Raw genomic sequence first — 23,255 nt, 5'->3', positions numbered from 1 at the left:
TCCATATTCCCAGTCGTCCATAATATTACTCACCTGCTATTGCGTGACCCCCTTCGAGCATTTGCTTACTGGTGCGTTTGGAGTTGCACAAGATCCAAGTTTGCCAGGAAAGCTGTGCTTTCGAACAAAATCAAACTGGTGGCACGTATTTTGAAAATGCACTTTCATGAGACAACGTGCCAGGATAGCCCTTTGAAATTTATATAGAAGCCTACAAGACTGTCAGCTTCCCTGCAGTGCACACACACACACAAAAGTGAAGTGAAACATATACAGCAGCCCCCACCTGAAACCAGTGGCTTCCCGAAGAGAGCCTCTTCGAGCCATCTTGCGCAGCTCGTGTTGAGGCAGAACCATTATGCTACGCTGCTTGCTGGCAAACGTCTGGAAGCGACAGAACGGGGGCAGCGTACCCTTGTTCTTCTTCACCTTCTTGGTCACCTTGGTGATCTTGCCCAGGTACACCTTGTTGCTCGTTGTTGTCGTCACCATGGTGCTCACGGCCTTGCCGTCCCCAACAGACGTGGTTGTCGACGTCCTCGACGCGGTCACTGCAGCCGCAACGGCAGCCCCGGCTACCTTTGTCACCGCTGAATCGCCTGCAGATGAAGCAACAACTGTTGCAGCCACAGCTGCTTTTGTGATCGTGGTTGTGGTGGTGGTTGTTGGGGAAGGCTTGGCTTTCGTGGCTGGGTCTTCGGGTTCAGATTTGACTGCAGCAGTGGCTGAAACAGCAGCAGCCTGCTGGGTTATGGAAGGAGACTGTGCTGCTCCTGATGTTTCGGCAGAGGCTTCTGAGGTTAGATTTGTCTTGTCAATGTTATTGCTAACAGGTGGCGCTACTTTCCCATCCACTTGTGCACCCTGTACAACTTCCTTCTCTCCCTCTGCAGACATTTCGCTGCCTTCTGCAGGGGGCAAAGTTGACAGCCCTTCTTCACTGGCTGCAAACAGGTCATTTCTCGGAGGAACAGATGTCTTGTCCTCAACGGAGATAGACGGCTTCTCTTCAGCAGCACTGCCCATTTCCTCATCAACGGATGCCGCCAGATCTTCGGCAGGCATGGCAGACTCCTCAGCAGATGCGGGTACTTCATTGTCACAGACAACCTCCTCCGCAGCAGGCTCAGTGAGCACAGTCTCTTCCGCAGCAGTCTCGACCTGTAGGTGCTCGGACTCGTCTGTCTCGACCACCTCCTCGGCTGCAACTGTGGTCATCTCGACGTCGTTGCACGGCTCGGGAACCTCGGGCAGCTCTTCCTGCTCGCGCTTCACCACAGTGCTAGTCGTGCTGGTGGTCGTCACAGTGGTTCGAGACACCGTGGTGGTGGTGGTGGTCATCGTCTGCTCCACCACTGTCTGCTTGACCTACAAAACATGCAATGCCTCGTGATCAGCACACACGAAACACACGACAGGCAGCAGTGAAACTTGCCAGACTGTGCTTTCGTTTCTTGTTTTCTCTTCCCCTTTTCACAGCAGAACCCTAAAAGCCTAAGAGAGGGCTAGTGAGACATTCTGCACGGCAGGGGTTTTTCAATCTGGTTATGTGGAACCCTAAAGTTGCTAAGAGTGCATGGTGTGCACCTCATCAATGCCCAGCTTTATACCGGTTTCCATTGGGCGAACAGGAGTAAGAGCAACGAGCAGCCAGAGCAGCGCACAAGAGCACTGGGGACGCGCATTCTCGTCTCCCCAATGAAACATTCATGCTGCTCGGAGAGCAGCGTAGCAAGGTACAGCGCGTGACGTCAGGCGTCATGTGATCAAACTTTTCCCGCCTCGCATTCACACTGCCCGGACAGCAGCGTAGCGAGGGGGAGCGTATGACGTCAGGCGATCAAACTTTTCCTGCGCTCGCGTTGCCCGTATCCCGTTGCGACGTCAAAAAGGTCACGTGACGTCCTCCGTTCTCCCGGTACTCCGCCGCTGGCGACGGAGCACTAAGGACTGCTCTCGGGACGCCAAAAGCACGCCTCCTCTGCCAATAGAACACAACGCTACTGCTCCTGTTCGCTACTGCGCTGAAACTCGCGGGAGCACTTTTAGTGCAGCTAAAAGTGCTCCTGTTCGCCCAATGGAAACTGGTATTACTTTTATTATCCTAGGACTGACCATATTTCAACTGCTAAACAGGAGACTGTTTTATTACACAGCCAGCCATTAAGTACTGAACTCTGGCGTATTTCTCTACTTCTTTTTTCTTTAATGTTGATGCATCTGCATGCTTTTGCATGCCTATATTTGACAAAAACAGGCAGAAAGCAAGCCAAGACGGGTAGGGTTTCTCAAATTGAGAACTCCCGCTGCAATGGAGTAGTTCACGCTACAGTAAAAGCTCGTTAATTCAAATTCCACAGGGCCGCCAGGCCAGTTCGAATTAACCAAAATTCGAACTAATGAAAGTGAGCGAAAATGAAGGCGTTTGATGCCCGGAGGGCACGAAAAACATTTATTTAGCAAAAAAGTCTGTTATCATCTTCTGCTTCTTCTCTCTGAGGGCTACCGTACTCACTCGGTCTTCTAGCATGCGAATGCGATGCAGGGAGTCTTCTTCCCCCTCTTCAAAGCTGAAGAAAAGGCGCGCGACATTCAGCGCTCCCATAACTTCTGCCGCGGATGGACGCACGGGCTCTTGCTCCTCGTCGTCGTCCTCGTCTTCTGCCTCTTCTGGGACAGACTGCTCCCCAACAATTTCAGCGACAATGTCCTCATCACTTAGGGCACCGCACACTGCTGCATCGCTGTCTACTGCAACGTAATCATCAAAACTGACGTCCTGCAGCACAGCACGCACAGCCGCAGGCAGAGGCTCCGGACTCCCATCGTCGCCACTTTCTTTCGTACTTCCGGCAGCAAAGCCACAGTGGTGGAAGCAGTTTGCAATTGTGGACGGCGTGACCTGCTCCCATGCACGCACCAACATGTGCATTGCTGTGAGCAATGTGATGGTGCTGGTCTTCTGGTTTCCAGTGCACAAAGTCATGCGCTCGACCATGTGGCGCCTATAGAAACATTTGATATTTCTGATCACCCCCTGATCCATCGGCTGCAAGGCCGCAGTCGTGTTGGCGGGCAAAAAGACGAGCCTTGTGGCTTTCAGCTCGGCGTCGACTTTGTGTGCCGAGCAGTTATCCACAATGAGGAGAACTTGACGCTTCCCTAGCTCCATCCTCCGATCGAATTTCAAGAGCCATTTTTTAAATAATTCGCCCGTCATCCATGCCTTGCTGTTGGCGGAGTATTCCGTCGGCAGCGTCCTAATGTTCTTGAAACATCTAGGCTTATGTGCCTTGCCGACAACAAAAAGAGGGACCTTCTCCGTCCCGGTCATATTAGCGGCGACCAGAACAGTAATCTGCTCTTTGCTTCGCTTGCCGCCAGCGCAGCTGTCCCCTTTAAATGTTACTGTTCTGTCGGGCTGGAGCTTATAAAACAAAGCCGTCTCATCAGCATTGAATATATCATGTGCCGAGTAGCTTTCTAAGTACTGCTGCAGAGCACCGCTTCGCCACGTGGCACAAGTTTCTGCATCCACTTCTTTGGCTTCTCCTGACAACACCCGGAAGACAAGATTATGTCTGTCTCTAAAGCGGTGAAACCATCCTTCGGAGGCGACAAAATCTTCCACATTCAAGCGCAGGGCGAAATCGGCCGCCTTCGCCATGATAATTGGGCCGCTCAGTGGAATGTCAGCGCTTCTCATTTCTTTCACCCACGTGATCACAGCGGTCTCAATTTCCGGATACTTGGCTAACCGAAGCCTTTTTCTGTTGCTGGCGAAATCTTCGGCTTCATAGGCATCCTCGATGGCCTTCCTATTTCGGACGTACGTCGACAACGTGCTTGGTGGAATCCCGTGCTTTTTCGAGATTTCCACTTTGCTGGCCTTCCGTTCATCCACCTCGCGTAAAATAGCCACTTTCTCCTTCACCGTCTTGGCACAGTATTTCCCACGCGAACACATCTCGCGGACACAAGCTCACAACAAGCGGCGTGCAAAACGAGGGCTCACGAAATGCAACACGAAACCGTGGTCGATAACACTAAAACGTCGTTCCTCGAAGGAGTCGCGGCAGGAAAGACTGTTTAGTACTTGTTCCAGCACCCTAGCGGCGCCCCGATGGTTGTGCCATCTATCGTTCTGCCGTGAAAGCTTCCAACGATGGTTTTTAACAGCACCGCTTGGCGGCGCGCAGTTCGAATTATGGGTGGCGGCGCCAATTTTTGAGTGAATTAACGAGCTGTTATGCGCATAGACTTCTATGCACTGCGGACCGGACCACGATGACTATTTCGAATTAACGAGTTGTGAATTAACGAGCTTTCACTGTAATTGCACCCAGCCAGGCTCTTCTCACGCTGTGTTCCGAAAGCAACCACCCCTCCACCGAATGCTAGCACTGTACTGACCACTAACTTCACAAGTTCCAACTGAGCAGCATGTACCCATGTCACGTGGAGAGGTAACAGCAATTGCAGGCAGAGAGAGGACCCAGTCAAACAAGTACTGGAATCTCAGCGCAAGGAATTGCGGCCGCTGTATATAATCAGAACCAAAGGCCCCAACCTGTGGCTTCTGTAAGAATGACTTCTCCATGGGGATAAATGCAGTGGGACAAAGAGTACAATGGCAATGACAACTAAGGCATGCCTTCTATATATTACCAACCCCAGACAAGATGCATTGTAAGTTTCCTTTGGGCAAAGGACTACGCAAATGTGAATCCAAGTCAAGAAACAGTAGAGATACTCTTTTTTACCTAGTGCTAAAAAATGCTGACTGCCGTTTATAGGATTGGAAGTGTCAATTATGCCATCACGCTCGTTTCCAATGTTAACCTTTTTGGAATAGCCCAGTTTCATGGATAACAGGCTCCCATATGCACTAGAAAACATGTCGGGTTACAGAAGCGGCCGAGAAAGGGAAAGCTTTTTTCCCTTACCTCGTCTGCCTGAGTGGCCGGCTTCAAGACACTCTGCATTTTCACAAGCGGCTTGATTTCTTCCTTGACCTCTGGCTTGGCATCACCGTTGGCCATCACATGATGGGTGGCCGGGGCAGTGGACGCAGTCCGGTTGTGGTCGGCCACCACCTTGACGATCAGCACCTTGGAGGCACGACAGGCGGCCGAGTAGCAGCCACTCGTACCACGTTTCGTTGGGTTGAGACGGCACACGGGGGAATAGCAACGCCGCACGCTTTCTGCAATGTCCAGAGCCTGGGAGGAAGATGCCATAATGTAGCCACAAAGTGTTTGCACACTCTTTACTAGGAGCCTAAACTGGTTTGCGTTGCCGGGTCTCGGTACTTCCCAATTCTTAGAACTTCAGTGTTCTACACTTTTTCAAGTTCCCTCCATACGAGCATTGCCGGGCATGATATTCTTAATAATGACACACACCCTTTTCCACCGTGATGATTGTCTAGGATACACATTTATGTTCTGAAATCTTGCTGACGCGAATCAGCAGTCCAGGGGAAAACGACTTCAAAGTAGCATTTTACCTTTACAAAGCACCCTTTACTCACAGCAGGCTTTCATGATCACTGCATTCAATGCAGTTATTATATTACATCTCCTTGCAAGCTGCTGACACCACGTTTGAAATGAGTGCTTCCGATAGCACCCCAAGCAGTGGTCTCGACTGCTCACCGGTTCTTCGGTGACCACCATGCCGTTGATGAGGGGCTTCGCAGCCTTGGTCGGAGACTCCACAGTCTCCACATCCACGTGTGGCTCGGCTTTGGTCCTCGCAGACTCGGCCATTTTGTCCTCCAGCTCTTTCAGCTTCAACCGCCGTTCCAGAAACCCATCTATCTTGGTCGGTTTGGCCACCTGCAAAAATCGACAGAGTGAAGTAGGTGACCGTTTTGCAGTGGCCGTCAAGATATGAAATAGCTAATCGCAAATTACAGTAGTTGACGGGTGACACGGCCAAGTTGACCGGACGTGCCAAGTCGGGCAGCTGGTTTGACATGGGAGGGACACATGAAAATTGAACTTGGGGCCCATTGATGAAGAGTCAGACACGTCACCAATCAGTCCGCAGGCACGTTTATACGACTCATATCTATGAATGTTTTTATCCACGCTGGATCGTCTTTGACGTAACGTGGTAGCTTATGACTGTATGCTAATGAGCATGCGTGAGATAACACAGGCATAAATTAAGGGATTAGTGATCAAGTGACTAGCAGGAAGAGTACATAATACAAAAACAAGGATCCACAGCGGGAACCGGCAAACGGCAGTCATTAATGCTGTCTTATCGTAATAAAGCGGACCTTAAGTTGATTTCCTTTGAAGCCTCAAAAAGCATCTCTCGTCAGATTTTCAAACCAAACTACGAACACAGGATAAACTTTCATCTTTTCACTGGTCTGCATGTACCCACAGTGAGCTAATCCATTGGGCTTGTGGCCTGCAGAAAGCCAACATTACAACGGCCTTGGGCCGTCACGCCAAAGCGCATAGCCACTTCTGCATGAAAGAGGCGGCATGGGTAAGCGCAGGAGGCTTTGACAAATTTAAAATTTTCTCCCTCACATAAAAATACAAGCCTGAATTGCGCCACACCATTCCCTGAAATCCAAGCCGTAACACTGGCACCTGCCGGCATTACAGCTCTCAGAATCATGACCCTACTTCTGCCGGGCATGCTCCTCTGATGCAGCCCCTTTCCGTCTCTACTCACCTTAGGGTAGAGAGTCCGCACAGGCGACGAGAGGGACTCCGAGACGTCCACCAGCTCCACGACCATGGCACGGGACGCCAGCATCGCCTTGAGCAGGGTCTCGCCTGTTATCTTCACCTCTCTCGTGGTCTCGGGCACCGACTCCGAAGACGGCTTTGCACCTTCACCGGCCGCACCTTCCTCTTTCTTCACCTCGGCATTCTCCCCTCCTTCCTTCGCAGCCTACACAGATTCGCAGAGTTACGAGTGAAGTCCTTGTCCCACATTCGATACTGGGAGCTTACTCACCCACATTTCACAAGCAAGCCAACTGGTGTCAAGCTTCTTGCTTAAGCCACAAGTTCATATGCATTCAAGAGCCCAGCAGCAGGAAAGAACCAAAGACCTCTTTCTGACCTGTTGCACCCACATTTGGACAGGCAGCCTTCTTTGTAGCTGTAGGCCCAGCCCACTCATATAGTCAAACCATTGTCCATTCAGACTTCGTAAGGGACCAGAAAGGTGCCTGATTTATCCCAAGGTCGAAAAACCAAACGACCACAAATAAACTGCCAAAATCCATTTGCATTGTAAATAATTTATTCACACAGGCTGCCAGTGAGCCGTGCTGAACGGCAAGCAAATTACTGAGCCTTCAACACCCCTAATTTACAGGGGTGTTATTAGACATCAACGATCTTAGACAGAGACAGTTAAAAAACTGTGCTGGCGTGCTGCACTGCAAAGTGGGCCCAAATAGTCGATCATCTGGCGCCCGCCAGATGGCCGACTGAAGGATAGCCTTTTCATCCTTCATCTTCTTTGCTTCACTGCCTCCTGCCAATATAGTTCATTCTTTTGCTTGAGCAATGCTGGAGCTCATTTTTAACATCTTGGGAATAGGCCCTGTATGGCTTTCCAACACTCTTGATAAACTTCCTAGTGATTGACACCTTTTGCGTACCAACCCATTACGCCTCAAGTATGATTCTGCCTGCCGTAGGCCTGACATGCTAGTCACTGACAAAGAGGCTCGATGGTGAAGTACCTCCTGCTTTCACGGCGAAAGCATTAGAATAACTCATGCAGTCTTTTGCAGTTGGACAAGTTTCTTAATGGCTCACAGTAGTTTGCGCTATCTGCTTCACTTGCTGCTCTTGCTCGATTCAAATGCCACAAGCACAGTGTATCATTTATAGGAATTAATTCCCTCCCAATAATTGTACTAAATTTACTTGCGAACAAAATTTCACTATGCTCCATGCTTCCCTCCCTTATAAATATTTTCTTATTAAGCCCAGTGCAAGATGCGTTATATCTTTGCCCCCGGCGCAGTGAAATATTTCCATTTGCTGCTAAATTTGATGGCAAGACATGAAGGCAGCCAGTTTGAAGCAGTTTTGGAGCAATGTTGTGTTTTGGAGCAGAATAGAGCATATGGAGCAGCACTTCCACCCCTGCAAATTCTCCAAGCCTGTCCTAAGGGACCTATGTAAACAATCTTAAGGGGGGACGCGACCTTTGAAAACCGAAAAATCACGGAACAGTCGATTTTTGGAAGATTATATATTCCGGTAGTATGTCTTATAAACTACCACATCTGTAATTATCAATGCCCAACTCGCCGTAGAAATACTCGAAATTAATTATTTAACAAGCGGCGGCAGCCGCAAAGCAGCGAGCAAGCGCCGAAAATTCCCAAACTTCAAGCGCGCACCATTCCTCTCCCGCTGAACTGAGCGCCGCCATTTTGGTCTTGTTTTGCTTGTGAATTCTTGCACTTTCTTCTGCCACCCTCGGCGGCGGCGACGGCGGCGCGGTCGATGCTTCCGATTGGGAGCCTCATGGCGGCTTTCAAGTTTCCTGAGCTCGAATTCAAGGCTGCGATTGGGCAAAGCGCGCGCTCGGCGAGAACGTGGGGGATCGGGCGACTACTATTGGCTGCTGCGGCCGCTGACGCGTCTGTCTCCACCGGCTACATCCCCGCGTCGTCTGCTACGGCTCTTTGCTTGCTGTCGTCGTTGACTGTCTTTGTACTTCGTACGTTCTGTTCGCCTTTTGCCATTTTTGCGATCGCCGGATTTACGATCTCTCGTCGTGCCCTCAGAACGGTTTCGTGCAACGTGATAAACGTTGCGTGGTCGCTCACGATGCCTCGAGGTGCGACACGCATTCAGTGCAGACTTGGCTAGCTTTTTTTTTTTTTCTGTTCGTTTCGGCGCTTATGCCACGGAAGATAACCCGGGAAGTCGCTTGTCGCGTTTGGGCCGCTCCTCGTTCCTCCGGCGAGATGCCGCGATAGATAAACCGGGAAACCGCTTGCTGCGTCTGCGCCGCCCATCATGCTAGGGGTAAATGCCGATTGTCGCGGCTTGCAGAGCACAGGATCGACAGATCAGGCTTGATATAAAGGACCTATTCGAACCAGTTTGATATGCTTCTGTAACTTGAGAACCTGCGTGCACAATTCTATAAAACTTGGTGGTTTTTCATTTGTTAATGTCATGAGCCTGTCTTGAAAATTTCATCATGATAACTTGAGAAACAAAAAAGTTATTGTTCTGTTAACCTTTGAGAGCCGTTTTCTCAGAATCAATTTTTTGCACGGTGTGGCTGCTAGGGAAAGTCATAGCTCAAGAACCACTTATTGGATTTTCATGAGGTTTTTTTTGTTATATACCTAAGTAAATTTCTGAGGGCAAGACAATTCATTTTTTTTTTTCAAAATATTTCATGTGTAATTAGGGGCAGTCAATTAAAATATCGTTAAGTCAGGTGTAAATTTGAACACTAAATTTGGGGCTGTACTAAAATTTTTCAGAGAGGAAATTTGTAAAAAGGGAATTGTCTTGCCCTGGGGAAACTATCCAGGAATGACCACTACAAATTTCACACTGCTAGCACATTTTGCAAATTCTCCAGGCCCGCCCCTAGGGACCTATGTAAACTATCTTGATATACTCCTCTAACTTGAGAACCGATGAGCCCAGCTCCATGAAACTTGGTAGTTCTTCAAATGTGTGTACTATGAGCATACCCTGGAAATTTCATTCAAGTACCTCAAGAAATAAAAAAGTTGGTGTTCAAGGGTAGCCTCCCCCCTTAATATACTCCTCTCACTTGAGAACCAATGAGCCCAGCTCAATGAAACTTATTCATACAATTATGAAATTTCATTCAAATATCTCAGGAAATGAAGTTGGTGTTCAAGGGTAGCCTCCCCACTTAATGCTACGTACCACATGGGTTTTACTGCGCCGAACTTAAACAAAAAGAAAAGAAAAGAAAAAAAAAAAAGCGCTGAGTGAGGCAGTTCTTTCACCTCGGTAGTGGTGGCCACCTTGGCCCTGGGCTCGGCGTTTCGCTGCAGTGCGATGACCACCTTGTGGGGGCCCGCCCGCAGGCCCACTGTGTGCGCCGGCACGTGGCGCACCTGGCGTGTGCAGCTCTGCCATTGCCAGCCACCCTGGCCCGTGATGCGGTACTCCTCACCCTTCTGCTTCCACACCTGCACGTCACAAGTCACCAAAAAGGTCAACGGCTGCATGGTCAAATCTCTAATCCCCTCCCTCAACGTTTGGCCACACACTATGAAGCCATTGACAAATATTCCACAGCAAGGCAGAACTCACCTGGTGCTTGAGCCCCAGCGTGTACTTGACCCACACGCTGCGGTCCACTTCTTCCTCCATGAGCTCCCGCCGCTCTCGCTTTTCCAGCTTCTTTTTTTCTTCTCGCTCGGCTGCTGTAGTCCGCCACAGGTGCGTATGGCCTGCAGCACAAGGGCGCACTCAACAGAAGGAAAACAAGAGCGCCAACAACGAAGCGTTCAATGAAGCATGGACAGTTTGCCTCGCAGGCCTTTCTATGCGGCGGCATCCTGAAGTGCTCTACTCCTTTCCAGCTTTAAATCCTAAGCCTTATTCGAGGGAAAGTCTCAATCAAGTTCCCAAGCCACAGTATGCAAAGTGACAACTACACAACAGGGAGCCTGGTTTTATGAGCAAACATCTGGAGGCCAGTATTGAACGTCCGCTGTGCACCGTGCAGCCACTTTTGTCAACACAAAGCTTAAGCGTCTTTAAAACTGCAATCAGTATTAAAAGTTTCCTCGGTTAAACTGCTTATAGATTAACTATTGTCGTAGATTGCTTTGCTTTATGGGGTTTTAAGGGGCACCCTGGTCTTAAATTTTATTTTTCTATTTATGAATAGATTTACAACAAACTGTCAGAGTTTGTGAGTTATAATATCCTGATTCCAAAACTACAAACATTTTTCTTCTACAGCAAATAAATTTTGATACAGTAAAGAAAGCACGTCTTTTGTTTGGAGGAGCCTTGGTAACTAAACATAAGATCCTGTAGAGAAGATTTCTATTTCTAAATTATCTAGAGTCACCAAGGAGTGCAATAAGCATAAATGAGCATTCTAGGATAATTTAGATGAAAGTTAAAGTTCGTCAAACTTGAAAGATAAAATTTTCATTTTGGCAACTTAGACGAATTATTTATTTTGAAAATTTTCGTAACCAGCCAGTGGATTAGAGTTAAATTGCACAGCGGATGAGTTTATCTTTCTAGAAAAAAAAAAGATTCATAACAATAGCTGATACAGAACCACTGATATAGCTCGTCCAAAATGGCAAATGTTCAAAAATGGAATTTTGAGAAAAAAGAAAAAAATGTATTGGCAAACTTTTTTAAGCACCAAAGCTAACAGTAACTGATTAAAGTGGGTTTTGACTGGCTTCCGATGCCAATGCATCAATTACCATCAATATAATTGCCCTCGAAAGAATGCATGGTCCGGAGGCCACCACTAAGAGAAGTGCGTTTGCATTGCGACCTCCGCAAAAGTTGCCAAGTTCTGGTGTGCGATCGCCATTCTCACATTCATGCTGTAAATGCAGTCGGCCTGTAACTAGTGATAAGCAGTCGTTTCTCGCCTCGCACCGCGTAACATATCGAAGCAATATTATTTCAACAGAGTTTGAGATTCTGCGTGTCACGGGACGCCGTTTCGAGACTGCCACTGCAGCCGGTCGCGGCACTGCCTCACAGCGCGATCTATCCCAGATTTGAAAGCTGCTTAGGCATCACTTGCTCATCTGCACCATCACGATTAGGGTGCCAGTATGCGGCAGTTAAAGGGCCTCAATTTAAAGGGCCAAGCATGCAGGTTCTCGTCTTTGGAACGCTATAACACGCGAATTAGGCAGTATTTTTCAACGAAACTTCGGAAGTAGCTGTGGAAAGATACCAGGATCGCAAAAGTGAGGAGATCGAACATCCAATTTTCTGACCCATTTCTGGCCACAAAAACCCAGCTCCCCTTAACATCCCAAAGTGACTCAGGCCATGAAAGACGTCGCAGTGAAGGGATTGGGAATTTCGATCATCTGGGGTTCTTTAACTAATGCACACAGGCACCTTGCTTTTCGCCTCCATCAAAAAGAGGCCACCGCGGCAGGGATTTGATCCCGCATCCTTGGGCACAGCAGTCAAGTGCCCTAACCACAGCCCCACCCCATTGGGTAATTGCCGTCACAGAGTCACATACATAAGACACGCTCAACAATAAATTCTCATGATCCCAATAACCCCTCCTCCGCATTGTTTCATGTTTAAAAGAGCTGCCCCATAAACTAAATAAAACTGCTAAACTTGTATTAAAACTGCAAAACTTGTATAGTGTGTAGCACACACCACTGGAGGCAAAAATCTCCCTAACTAGATAACCTATGATCATTTGGGCAGCAGAATACCGCCAGACACCTGCATAGGGCCCCGAAACTGCTCCGATCGCATGAGGGAAGGTCAAGCGTACCAAGTGAGTCGCTCCAGGAGGCGTTGAACAGCACGGGCTTGACCGAGGCCTCGAGGATGGCCAGCGCGAGGGAGAAGTCGCGTGGGGAGGTGCACATGTTGACGGCCCGCAGCCAGTTGCCCCGGTGGATGGCCCAGTTGGGGTGGAGCAGCGCCGCGGGGATGCTGCTCTCCAGCTGCAGCAGCGTCTGCCGCAGGGTGCCCACCAGGGACGCCCGGCTCCCGTGCACTGCACCGCCCCACTGGAACAACAACGCCACAGTCGATCACAGCACTGCCACTGCTACCGTCCCTCCTACCCCCCCCCTCCAGTCACTACCTGCAGGACGGTTACATTTAAAGCAAAATCTCGTGAATTCAAGTTTCAAGGGAATTTCGAACATTCGCACGACCTTATTCTCAAACCCTCATCAACAAGAGCTGCAACCACAGCCCAAGCAAAATTAGCACGGATTTGTCCGGACCGTCACCTTGAACTCGGAGGCCGTCGTGAGTGAGAACTTGTGGGACAGGTGTCGCCGCTTGTCTCTGTCCTCGGCATGCTGGTGCTTGTTCAGGGCCAGAGTGTTGCTGTTGTACTGGTTGGTGAAGCTGCGGTAGTTCCCCTCCATGCCCAGCTTGAACAGCAGCGAGCCCGAGTTGAGCGGCACTGCACCGCTGCCTGCCTTGCCCCGCGTCACCCTCGAGATCTCCCCGTCCTTGGTGAGCACCAGCACCGAGTCACTGTCACCATCCGAGGCACCCCCTGTCTTTTTGGCGGACCCTGTTGAGGACCTCGTCGAGTCATAAGCAAAGCTCCGGGGGACCAGTGCCCCGGTCTTGGACCGGGTCACAATAGAGGAGCGCGGGCCTGCCAAGCAAAAAGAAGGGCCGAGTTAGGGCCACATATCATAGCAGTAGTAAAGGAAATGAGCTTCAGAGCCTGGCTAATTCTAGCGGTCATTTTGCAGGTGTAAAACACACAATACTGCTCCTCTGTAAGTCAATGGTGCTCTGACAATTTGCTTCTACGCTTATTTGCAGTTCCATCTCAAAAATAGTAACCAACATTATTAGCGAGATTCAAGTTCACCGATTCAAAGCAGTGTGAGAGTGCTCACACCAAAATTAGTGCCGACTTAAGGGGAAAGAAATTATACCGCCACACAATTTTTACGGCTGCAGGTCCCCAACCCAACTCGAAAGTCACCTGCGCTCATGAGGCTGAGATCGTCATGAGCATATATATCAGGCCATGAGCATATCAACTGCCTGTACAAGCTCCCACCAGATGAGGCCAGAGCACACGAGGCAAGAGCAACGGTGTCTACCTTCGGGTTCGTCCTTGATAGCCCCTTTCCCTGCAGCCTTTTTTGCATTCTCCTCCTCAGATGACTTCTTGTTGCCGGCCGACGCCCCGTCTTCAGCTTTGACTCCAGACTCTCCCGAATCGGCATCTTTCTCTTCACTGTCTTTGGTTTCGGGTGCTTTGGGGTCAGCTTCAGCTTCCACCGGTTCTTCCTTCATCTCGTCTTTTACTTTCACTGCACCACGGAAGACAAAGGAACAAGCGTCAGTAAAGCGCATGACAAAGAAGAAAATACAAGTGCCTGTAAATGAAACGCCACAGCTAGCCGCCAGACCAACAGAGGCACGCACATAGAGACAATGTGAATGTGCCTTGCTTCACAAATGTGACAGACCCACCAAAACGTTTCCCACTGCACAGCACACGCGACAAATTTATCAAATCGAATAGTAAACTTAGTTCAAGAAGACCATGCAAGGAGTACAAATCGAAATATTTCGGGTTCAAGACACACCACAATAAAAACGATGTTCGATATTCGGTTCTTGCCCCCAACTTAGAAACGAGAGTAAAATGCACCACTAGCACACTGGTCCCTAAAAGAAACTAATGCAGCCAGCCAGGCGGCACACAAGATTCTAATATAAAACACTTCGACTCTAACTCACCCACTGTAACAGTCTTAGTGCTGGTGGTCATGGTGGTTACCACTGTAGTGACAGTGGTTGTAGTCACCTCTTCAGCCTCCATGGGAACAGGTTCCGTCTCTGTGTTCATTGGCTCCAGCTTCGGCTCTAGCTTTTGCTCTAACAGGCCTGCCTGGTGCTCCTGTTCACAGTCCATTCCCAGTATGTTTGTGTGTGACACGATGTTCATTTCCTCCTCGACAACCTCCTGATGCTCCGCGTTCAGGCGGGCATATGCTTCCTCGGATGTGAGCGGGGCTGGCATGAGCAAGCCATCTTCATCTGAGTTGAACAGCCGCCGTGTCTCGCTTTCCAGGTGGGCTGCTGCCAGCGCCTGCAGATGTATAAGGGTATAAGGGCATTTCAATCCACACATACGGTTATTTCAAAACGAGAGACCCAAGAAGTTTTACACTAAGCAGCACTCTGTGCCTTGCCACACATTATGAGGGTTACCCATCTGCTGAAGGTGAACGGATTTCGAAACCTTGCACCTCTGGGACTAAAACCTTCCACTGATGCCACAAGCTCCTTCCTACGCAGGTTGTAAGCAAACGCATTTTGATTGTCTTTACTTCTGAAAGAAGGTCATAATGTGACGAAGCAATGCATGTACCAGAAAGCTAAAGTGGCTTCACCCTCTGGCGATTGGACTCTCACGTTATTCCTTCTAGACAACGCTGCCACATAGGTACACGTTGCGTTACATCACCAGGGGGCTTTCAAGCTGATCAAACATGGGCAAAATAAATAAAGAAGTGACCCCTTTTAAGCTCAACCTACCCAAACTGAAGTGCCCCTATTAAAAAGTTATTTTGCAATAGACGCTGAACAAAATGCATGAGCAAAGCAAGCACACTAGCCAGCAACACCTTAGCTATCATCCTGCACCATCATTTTTATTTCGCACCGTTTCTTAATTTCACATTACATTATTATCAACCAAAAAAATGTAATTGGTTGTTAGAAGTGAAAAGATAGTGTCTGTCTCCCGCCAAAACTATGCACCTGGGGATCACAGAAGCATATAAGTGAGAAAGGCTTTCCACAGTGAAAAATTTTTGACTAACCTTATTCAGCTAATGCAACACTAACCACCGCCACACTGAAACTGTACTTTTACTGAAAATCAAGCAAGTGGCATACAAGGTGACGTCTTTCACTAGAAGTCTCAAGTTTGCCAACAACACCTTTCACCCAAGGCCAGCGAACAGGCCTGTCTACAAGCCAAAGACCAGGTGTTCTTTACTCATCGACTGAAGAGAAGACGTGAATATGGACAATCCATACGCAGTTTCTGTCCTTTCTTCAAGAGGAGAAGTAAATAGGCTTGAGAGATCAGATCAAGCCACATTGGGAGCCTCTTACCGCATGCTCTTCTTCCATCCGGCGCCTTTCTTCCGCTTCCTGGGCCTCCCGCTGTTTTCTTTCTTCTTCTTCTTTGGCTCGCTGCACTGCCCGTTCAGCCTGCACCTTGGCCAGAGCCGCTGCAAAAGGCACCGCACGAAGTGTTCGGAGAACGGGTTGGTACTTTGCAAGAGAATGCTCACAACCGTACTCTGAGAGACTGTGGCTCCCCGGTTAGGTTGTGGTCTAATGTCTCCAACCGTGCAACTGAATTGATCTCACTCCCCTACCAGATTACACTTTAAAGTGTCGCACAGTCCTGTAATTCGGCAAATTTAAAGCTGTTAATAAATTAGAGCGTCTAAGTACCGTTCTCTGCATCCAGGTAGGTTTTCCGGCTCCCCTTGGCAGAGTTTGTGAGCTTTTCGGTGAGCTCCATGTGCCGCGTGATCTCCTCGCGGAACTCGGCGATGGTCCGGCACAGGTCCAGCTCCAGATCTTCGGCGTCCAGCACGTCGAGCAGCTCGTCCAGCTGTGTCGGTGTCGAGTAGTAGAACGCCTCGTTGTTCTCCCCGTCCCTGCAAATATGGCACAACATGGCTCGCAGATCAGTGTTGCTAGACCGTGACACATCATATCGAAACAGCAACATTTCGCGACATGCTACAGTTGTTAAAATGAGCACACGAACACCAATTCACTCCCAGTTCCTATTTACAAGCATTGCTACTACTGTTGCTGGGTTAAAAAAAAAAAAAGAAGAAAGAAAGCAAAAAAAAAAAAAACCCATCTTCCACGTACAAATACTGCCACTTTGGGGGCTTTCATTCCAAAGTAGTACATCAGTCCGCGAATCACACTATTTTTATCATGGAGCCATCCTAGGAGATGCTAATCCGCTGTTTTCGCAAGCTGTGGTGCCCTCTGAGGAGAGGCTGAACCCCTAAGAGACTCAGACGTTTCTTCGGCCTGCGAAGTGGCGATGTGTGAGCGTGACAGCTGAAGGCATCTGTCACACATACCTACCTACCTGTCACAAATACGAACTGCGCGTGGCCTCCGCGTTCAGCCACAGTTCAGCCACGGCTGAGCCGATCGCAGTGACCGTGAACTGCGCATGCGCAGGTGGGACTAATAGTTCGTTTTCAACCAAGGGAGGGGCGAGCATGTGCAAGACGGTCGTATGAAAATGAAGCACTTGCATCCGAACAGATACAACAAGAAAACTGTTCACAACTGTAAAACAGCGCAAACAACGGTAGACAAGAACGAGAAAGACATGGGACGAGCGCTGTTTCTGCTGTGCCCGGTGGACGGTTGCAAAAACCCACAGATGGCAAGGGCTTCCGGGGGGGGTCACTCCTAACTTCCCGTACCATGATGCTTTCCTGGCTTGGCAGACACAGACTGCGATGAGTGGCACGATCACTGCCGGGTTGTAGAATTGTAGATTGGAACAAAAAATATCAGGAAAAAACACGGGACAGCGCTCGTCCAGTATCTTTCTCGTTCTTGTCTACCGTTGTTCGCGCTGTTTTACAATTATAAACGTCTACCAACTTGCCTAAATGAACATTCTGTGTGAGTACACATTTCCTGAATGAGTTACAAGGCTCAACATCACTCTTTTACTACGACTACTTGCCAGAGGCCAAGTGCAAGCCCGCAATGGCACGCACGCAGTGTCAGCTGGCATGACACTAGTTTCGTGCTAAGCCGGGATCCTTTGAATAATGCAAGGATGGAAAAAGAACCACTCACACAAAGACCCTCCGGCAGAGAAACCAGTACTTCCGGCCATGCCGGTCGAGGCCCAAGCATTCTTGTCGACTTAGAAGGCCCCCTTTCTCGATGTCTGATATACAGTCCGTGACGCCAGAGACCTACAGACATCATTGCAAAGGAGGGGAAAAAAAAAAGTTAATTAGGTACAGGCACAGGGGTTAAGGAAAACAACTACAAGAAGCAACTTTCTTCAAAGCCATACTACACACCACAAAATTCACTGGAAATAGTCTGGAAAAACTTAAGTGTTTACTCTGATCCAGTAACCCTTCTTGAGAGACCCCAAGCTGGTTTTCCTGCATGACACAAATCTGCATCACACTTGCAGTGTGAGCCTTCTTCACAACAGAAGGCCAGATTGAAGACTTGGAAATAGCCCAATTTTCGCACTAGGTGAATGAACCCAGACTTAGTTTACAATAAGAAATTCATGCAGGCCAAAGAAAATGCTTCCAGTAGTGGTTTTGCAACTTTGCAAAAGCAGCCCCCAAACTTGTTACATCAGATGTACTGAAAATCAATAACAGTAAAAAAAGGAATACAACGCTAACCTTCTCCCTGACCCAGCATTAATTTTTCATCCACCGACACAAGGGCACATCAAGCTAGAGGGGTACAGGCATGCCACGCCGCGCAACAATTTTCAGTCACAAGCATGCAGTGGATTATCACATAAATGGCCTCGACCATCCCCTAGCCGAAAATCTGCAATGCTCTAGCAATTGTCAGGCTCTGGAAAGCACGGCTGTAAAAAAATTTGTTTTAAAGGTATACTCAACAAATATCCAAAAATATTGAGAAAGCACCACAACCGCATTCTTAAGACACAATTACACTAGTAGACACATAATTCAGGTTAGTTTTGAGCGGATGGCTGTATTTTTTACGTTTTCTGAGCGGCCGCCGGGTCAGAGGTAGCGCGCTCCCAACTGTGAGCCGGCGGGCGTGACGTCACAACTACCCTCAGCAACGTCATGACCCCACGATCCCGCCACCCTCGCACCTTAAGTTGGTTGACCGGCTACACGCAGTGTCGGTTCCCCAGCATCGCGCCGTGCACCATGCCGCACACAAGGGAGGTCGAGATGGACGCGTACGGAGGGCGCATATTGCGAACAATTGTTTGCACGCTGGGAGGGAAGGATGAATTGTGTGCAGAAACACGAGCAGAAAAAAGAAATAAAAAGTGCAATTTCATCTTTTGCAGAGTGCACTGGACTCCTATGTCATGGTCCTGCCTTGCAAAATTTTTCTTTCTTTCTTTCTGTCCCCTTCCCATATTGTTTAAACCACGTTGCACCACGTCCAGTGGCATGCACGAAACACGGCTAGTGGTACTGGCGAATTTCCACGTGGACAGGGTGAAAGACCATTGAGATGCGATTTGCTCTTAGAAGGTGCGGCAGTCATTTGGCGTAGTCAAAAGAGAGCGCTAACTTGCATTGATCTGAATTTTCACCCCCTTTCAGATTTTATGTGACTACCGTTTTGCAGAGCCGAATCATAACAGCCTGATCTACGATGTCCACAATCATAGATCTGTGACAGGCTTGCTAGTGGCACATGGTAAATATGTAGGCTGATCCAAGTACTTTGCTCCTACTAATACATATATGATTCAACAATTGCCACCTTTAGAGCAATGTGTAATATATATATATGTATATAAAAAAAGAAAAAATGAAATGAACAAAAGGCAGGCACGAATTACAGAGGAGCGCTACTGCTAGTCTCAGTAACATCCACGAGATGCACAAAGGCTGTGTGCCTGAAGCTTTACTTTCCAAGGAGCAAAACAAATGTACTTTAACTATCGACTCCAAGCAGTGCTAGCAAGGCCAGCGGAGTGCCTTTTTGTTATATGCTTGAACAACTAATCTCTGTTGGCCCGCACAGAAACTAGACTGTTTTCTAACACACTTATCACCATCTGCTGTAGAATATGCCTCAGAAGCTAAGCTCTGTGCCCCGAGCTGATGAATGCAAGCTATCGATAACTAGTGAAACATCCAAACAAACCTACCAAAACTGAGATGAAATCAGAGCTATATTCACAAACAGATGAAAATTAAAATAACATCAAATTTCCCACGCTCAGCAACAAACGAGCAAAACATGTGCTAGAATAGGAAGGCAGGACCCCTCGCAGCAGAGCAACATTGGCTCACTGTCAGGAACTGTTTACAGATTGCTGGTTGGACCCCATCCACCACAAAAGACATCCAGCAACAACCCTTTACTAGCAACGTAGCTTTCATGAACTTTTGCCCAACCTTTGATGCATGCACACTCACCATGCATCATCTAACTAGTTAATGCACCTGCGATTTTGACTGTTGCAAAATAATTTCTAAAGAGCTCTTGCTTTTTTCATGTAACACAGGAGTTGGGAGTGTGTTCTTAATACCAAAGAAACAAACTGTATGGGGCAGAAGGTGGACAGGCAGCAGAGGTCTGCTCACTGGAAGAACGCATTTAGAAAAGCCGATAAGAAACAGCTGACATTTGCGACCCTTGTCTGCCAACGAACGCGTTGCTCACTATCAGCTGTCTCCAGCTACTCAAGAGTCAAGCACAAGACGAAGGAAAGTTGCAACAGTAGCTAAAAAAGATACGTCCCTTCACCACCTGACTACTTGTCACGACACTGCACAAGCTGCCGTGGCACGCTGCATCACCACTCATCTTTAACGGTGTAGTTTTTGTTGCATGCACATTTCTTTGCAAAGACAAATGAGCCACTAGCAGATACAGATCACCCTGTGGAGTCTGCTTGCACCTGGTCGGTCAATAATAAGTGAAGATAAGTGAATAATATTCTCCCGTGTAGTTTTGCTTCGTTTCAACAGCCCAATGGCAACTACGAAGCCGCAAATATGCAAATGCTTCCAAATAACACATGCAGACCAATCTTCAATACAGCACGAGAAAACTGGTGACAAAGCCTTTCCATAATGTGCTGATTGACGCTGTAAGTCAAGCCTGCTTTTTGCCAAAAAGAAACAAATTTTCAGTGAGTGATTGGACAGGAAATACCTGCATTATATTACAGGCTACAATATGTCCTTAGAAGAAATTTTCCAAAGGTCAATGTTGTCAGCCAAACCTATCCGTTTTGAAGTGCAATGCGAAAAATTCAGCAATACAGGCAAGTCAAGGTGCACACATGCACACACCACACACGATTCAGTGTCATACGCTTCTGTAAGGAAAAAATAAGTTTTAAAATAGTTCCATCTATGAACAGAATAAGCATGCAGTGCCAAAAAATATTATTTTAATAAATGTGCCACTAATGTTAGTATTGCTGCAGCATTGACAAAACTAGCCAATGTTCACTGCATGTCATGCAGTGAAGGCCACCTTAAGTTTGCTGGGTAACCATGGCAACTAGCAAGGACTCTAAACTAACCAAATAGTAAGTAGTGCATTGCCCTCTTGCAAGTAATACCACTATGTAAGCATAGGAGCACGATGACAATAAGCCATACAAGAACGACACAAGTGAACACAAAATGCTGCAGCAGTCAATATTAGGGGAAGACAAATCCTTATTCCTTTATAACAAGAATGAATAAACAAAACGGAACCTATTCTGAATGCGCCTGCACAGTACTTCACACTCTGGCCACCAACGCATACGTAGCAGTAATGTATGGGTCTTTACATTTTCCCACGGCTCTGATAATATGTGACTGCATAACAGCTACGGTGAAAAGTAGATCAGGGCTGCAATCCCAAGCACCTGCAGACCAAGCATCATTACGAGCATTTGCGTTGTTTTTTTCTGTCCTCATAAGAGATACTTCACGTAAGGTAAACTGCACAACTTTATGCTCTGCACCGATTAAGTTGTGTCACTGCATGTGAATACGACGCTGACGACAGAACAATCACACACAACCACACTCTTCTGGGACAACCCGGGACCATTCTTGCCCAACAAAAACTTTTCACAATTTTGACACCAGCCTTGGCAGGCAAGCACCTCACACATTCCAGGAGCCACACGTCAAAACCACCGACACATCCGTCATCATGTTGGGCTCACATGCACACGATCAGACTTGAGCAGGGCTTCGCTCCATTCACACATGCTAGCTCGTTTCACCAGCGCTTGCTGGTCGTACGCCCTCTAGTGTATACCTGGTTGGCCTGGCAGACAGTGCAGATCCAGTCCTCGGTGGGCACGTCCTCGAGCGGCGGGTCGAGACAGGCCAAGTGATAGACGGCCGGGCACGTCTCGCAGCACAGCAGGTCCCCCAGCTTGTGGCACACACGGCAGTGGTCGTCGTGCTTAGCCACGCCTTCGCTCGTGATGTCTTCGCGGGCCTGCGCCGTGGTCAGGAACTGGTCGCACAGAAACTCGAGCACATTCAGCTTGCTGGCCACTGCCGTGAACGGGTACTCGCATCGCTCCAGCGCGGCCAGCATAGGCCTGTACTCGGTGTCGCTTGTCAGGTACATGCGCAGCACCGCGGGCCACGTCACCGGGTCCACCATGTAAAGGTGGACGTTGATGCTGTCCTTGAGGTCCTGCGGACCGAACTGCGTGCCGGCCGCCTCCTCCTCGCGCAGGATAGCGCGCAGCAACGCGATGTGCGCCTCCGACAGGAGGGCCGACTGTTCGTCTGACATCAGGGCCACACAAAAGTCCTCGAATCGAAACGGCGTCAGCCTCAGGATGTTCCTGAAGTGGCGCAGAGTCTCGTAGATGCTCAGGGCGCGCATGATGTGGCACGTGGGTAGGATGAGATCCTCCGAGCTCTTGGGCAGCGTCAGCGGCGGGATCTCGCGCTCTTGCAGAAACACTGGACTGTGAGGCCGTCGCGTCCATTTTCGCTTAGCTGGAGTCGAGCTCGATATGGTGCTGTAACTGCTTTGCGAGTAGACACTCACGTCGTCCGACTCGTAGCTGGCAACGGAGTCCGCGTCGTCGTCTTCTTCGTCCTCGGCGCGCTGGTAGTCGCTCTCGTCGCTGGACGGAGGCTCCAAGTCATTGTCCTCGTCGTCTCCGCCCAGCACGGTCTGAATGAAAGAGCGCACCTTTTGAGATTTCTCCCGCAATCGCTGCTTGAGCTGGGGCTGCGGAGTGCTGTTCTCGTACTGGCGCAACTGCAGACCCAGGCGCGAGCTCTGGGTGCTGGAGCCAGCGTACAGGTAGCGAGGCTTCTTGAGCAAGCTAGGCCTATGCGAGAGTACCGCCGACTTGGGCGGCCGCCCGCGGCCTCTCCGGCCCCGGGAGGACATTGGAAGGCCTTGGTGCCGTCACAAACTTGCTAGGAAAGCTTTTTTCGGACCGAAATGCGGCCGATATTTACCTGGGGCTCGAGATTTCTCTGCAAACGGTCCATACTGGGTCTACAATTTGCGAGCCGCCATTACTGCCGTTGGGATCACGTGACCTACCCATTGACAACGTCGCTTCGCCGTTTACATCCGTGCATTCAGTGAAGGACGAAGCGTTCAAGCGCACTGTCTAGACGCACAAATCACACCACCACCATGCCGTTCGGCAAAATCGCGCGTCACGCAAGCACGGAATCGATCAAGACACCGCGGCACACAGCTCTGTTGTTCGACATATTGCGTTACCCTTCTTGGCGTCAGGCTGCCCTCTGATTGGCCCAAACTGGCCGCCGC

The 23,255-nt window shown here is 48.9% G+C and overlaps 1 protein-coding gene across 2 annotated transcripts in view; it reads right to left on the bottom strand.

Annotated features, from left to right (window-relative positions):
• The window catches only part of E(bx) (nucleosome-remodeling factor subunit NURF301 E(bx)), a 64,165-nt gene extending 41,303 nt beyond the window's left edge, over nucleotides 1–22,862 (bottom strand). For both annotated transcript variants that reach the window (XM_084603998.1, XM_084603999.1), the window contains exons 1-14: nucleotides 21,759–22,862; nucleotides 17,589–17,710; nucleotides 16,197–16,405; nucleotides 15,849–15,967; nucleotides 14,463–14,814; nucleotides 13,817–14,029; nucleotides 12,977–13,356; nucleotides 12,508–12,748; nucleotides 10,311–10,450; nucleotides 10,001–10,186; nucleotides 6,700–6,921; nucleotides 5,658–5,840; nucleotides 4,947–5,222; nucleotides 287–1,368 (exon numbers count right to left, since the gene is read on the bottom strand). In XM_084603998.1, coding sequence (XP_084460124.1) covers nucleotides 287–1,368; nucleotides 4,947–5,222; nucleotides 5,658–5,840; nucleotides 6,700–6,921; nucleotides 10,001–10,186; nucleotides 10,311–10,450; nucleotides 12,508–12,748; nucleotides 12,977–13,356; nucleotides 13,817–14,029; nucleotides 14,463–14,814; nucleotides 15,849–15,967; nucleotides 16,197–16,405; nucleotides 17,589–17,710; nucleotides 21,759–22,862 — 4,829 coding nt within the window. The remainder of the gene's footprint in view (nucleotides 1–286; nucleotides 1,369–4,946; nucleotides 5,223–5,657; nucleotides 5,841–6,699; nucleotides 6,922–10,000; nucleotides 10,187–10,310; nucleotides 10,451–12,507; nucleotides 12,749–12,976; nucleotides 13,357–13,816; nucleotides 14,030–14,462; nucleotides 14,815–15,848; nucleotides 15,968–16,196; nucleotides 16,406–17,588; nucleotides 17,711–21,758) is intronic.
• Between the last annotated feature and the right edge of the window lie 393 nt (nucleotides 22,863–23,255).

This window comes from Amblyomma maculatum, chromosome 5 (assembly GCF_055883805.1).
Source record: "Amblyomma maculatum isolate TAMU_Amacu chromosome 5, ASM5588380v1, whole genome shotgun sequence".
Taxonomy (NCBI): Eukaryota; Metazoa; Arthropoda; class Arachnida; order Ixodida; family Ixodidae; genus Amblyomma; species Amblyomma maculatum.
Note: the sequence above shows the minus strand (reverse complement) of the source record. Positions and strands in the feature narration are given on the sequence as shown.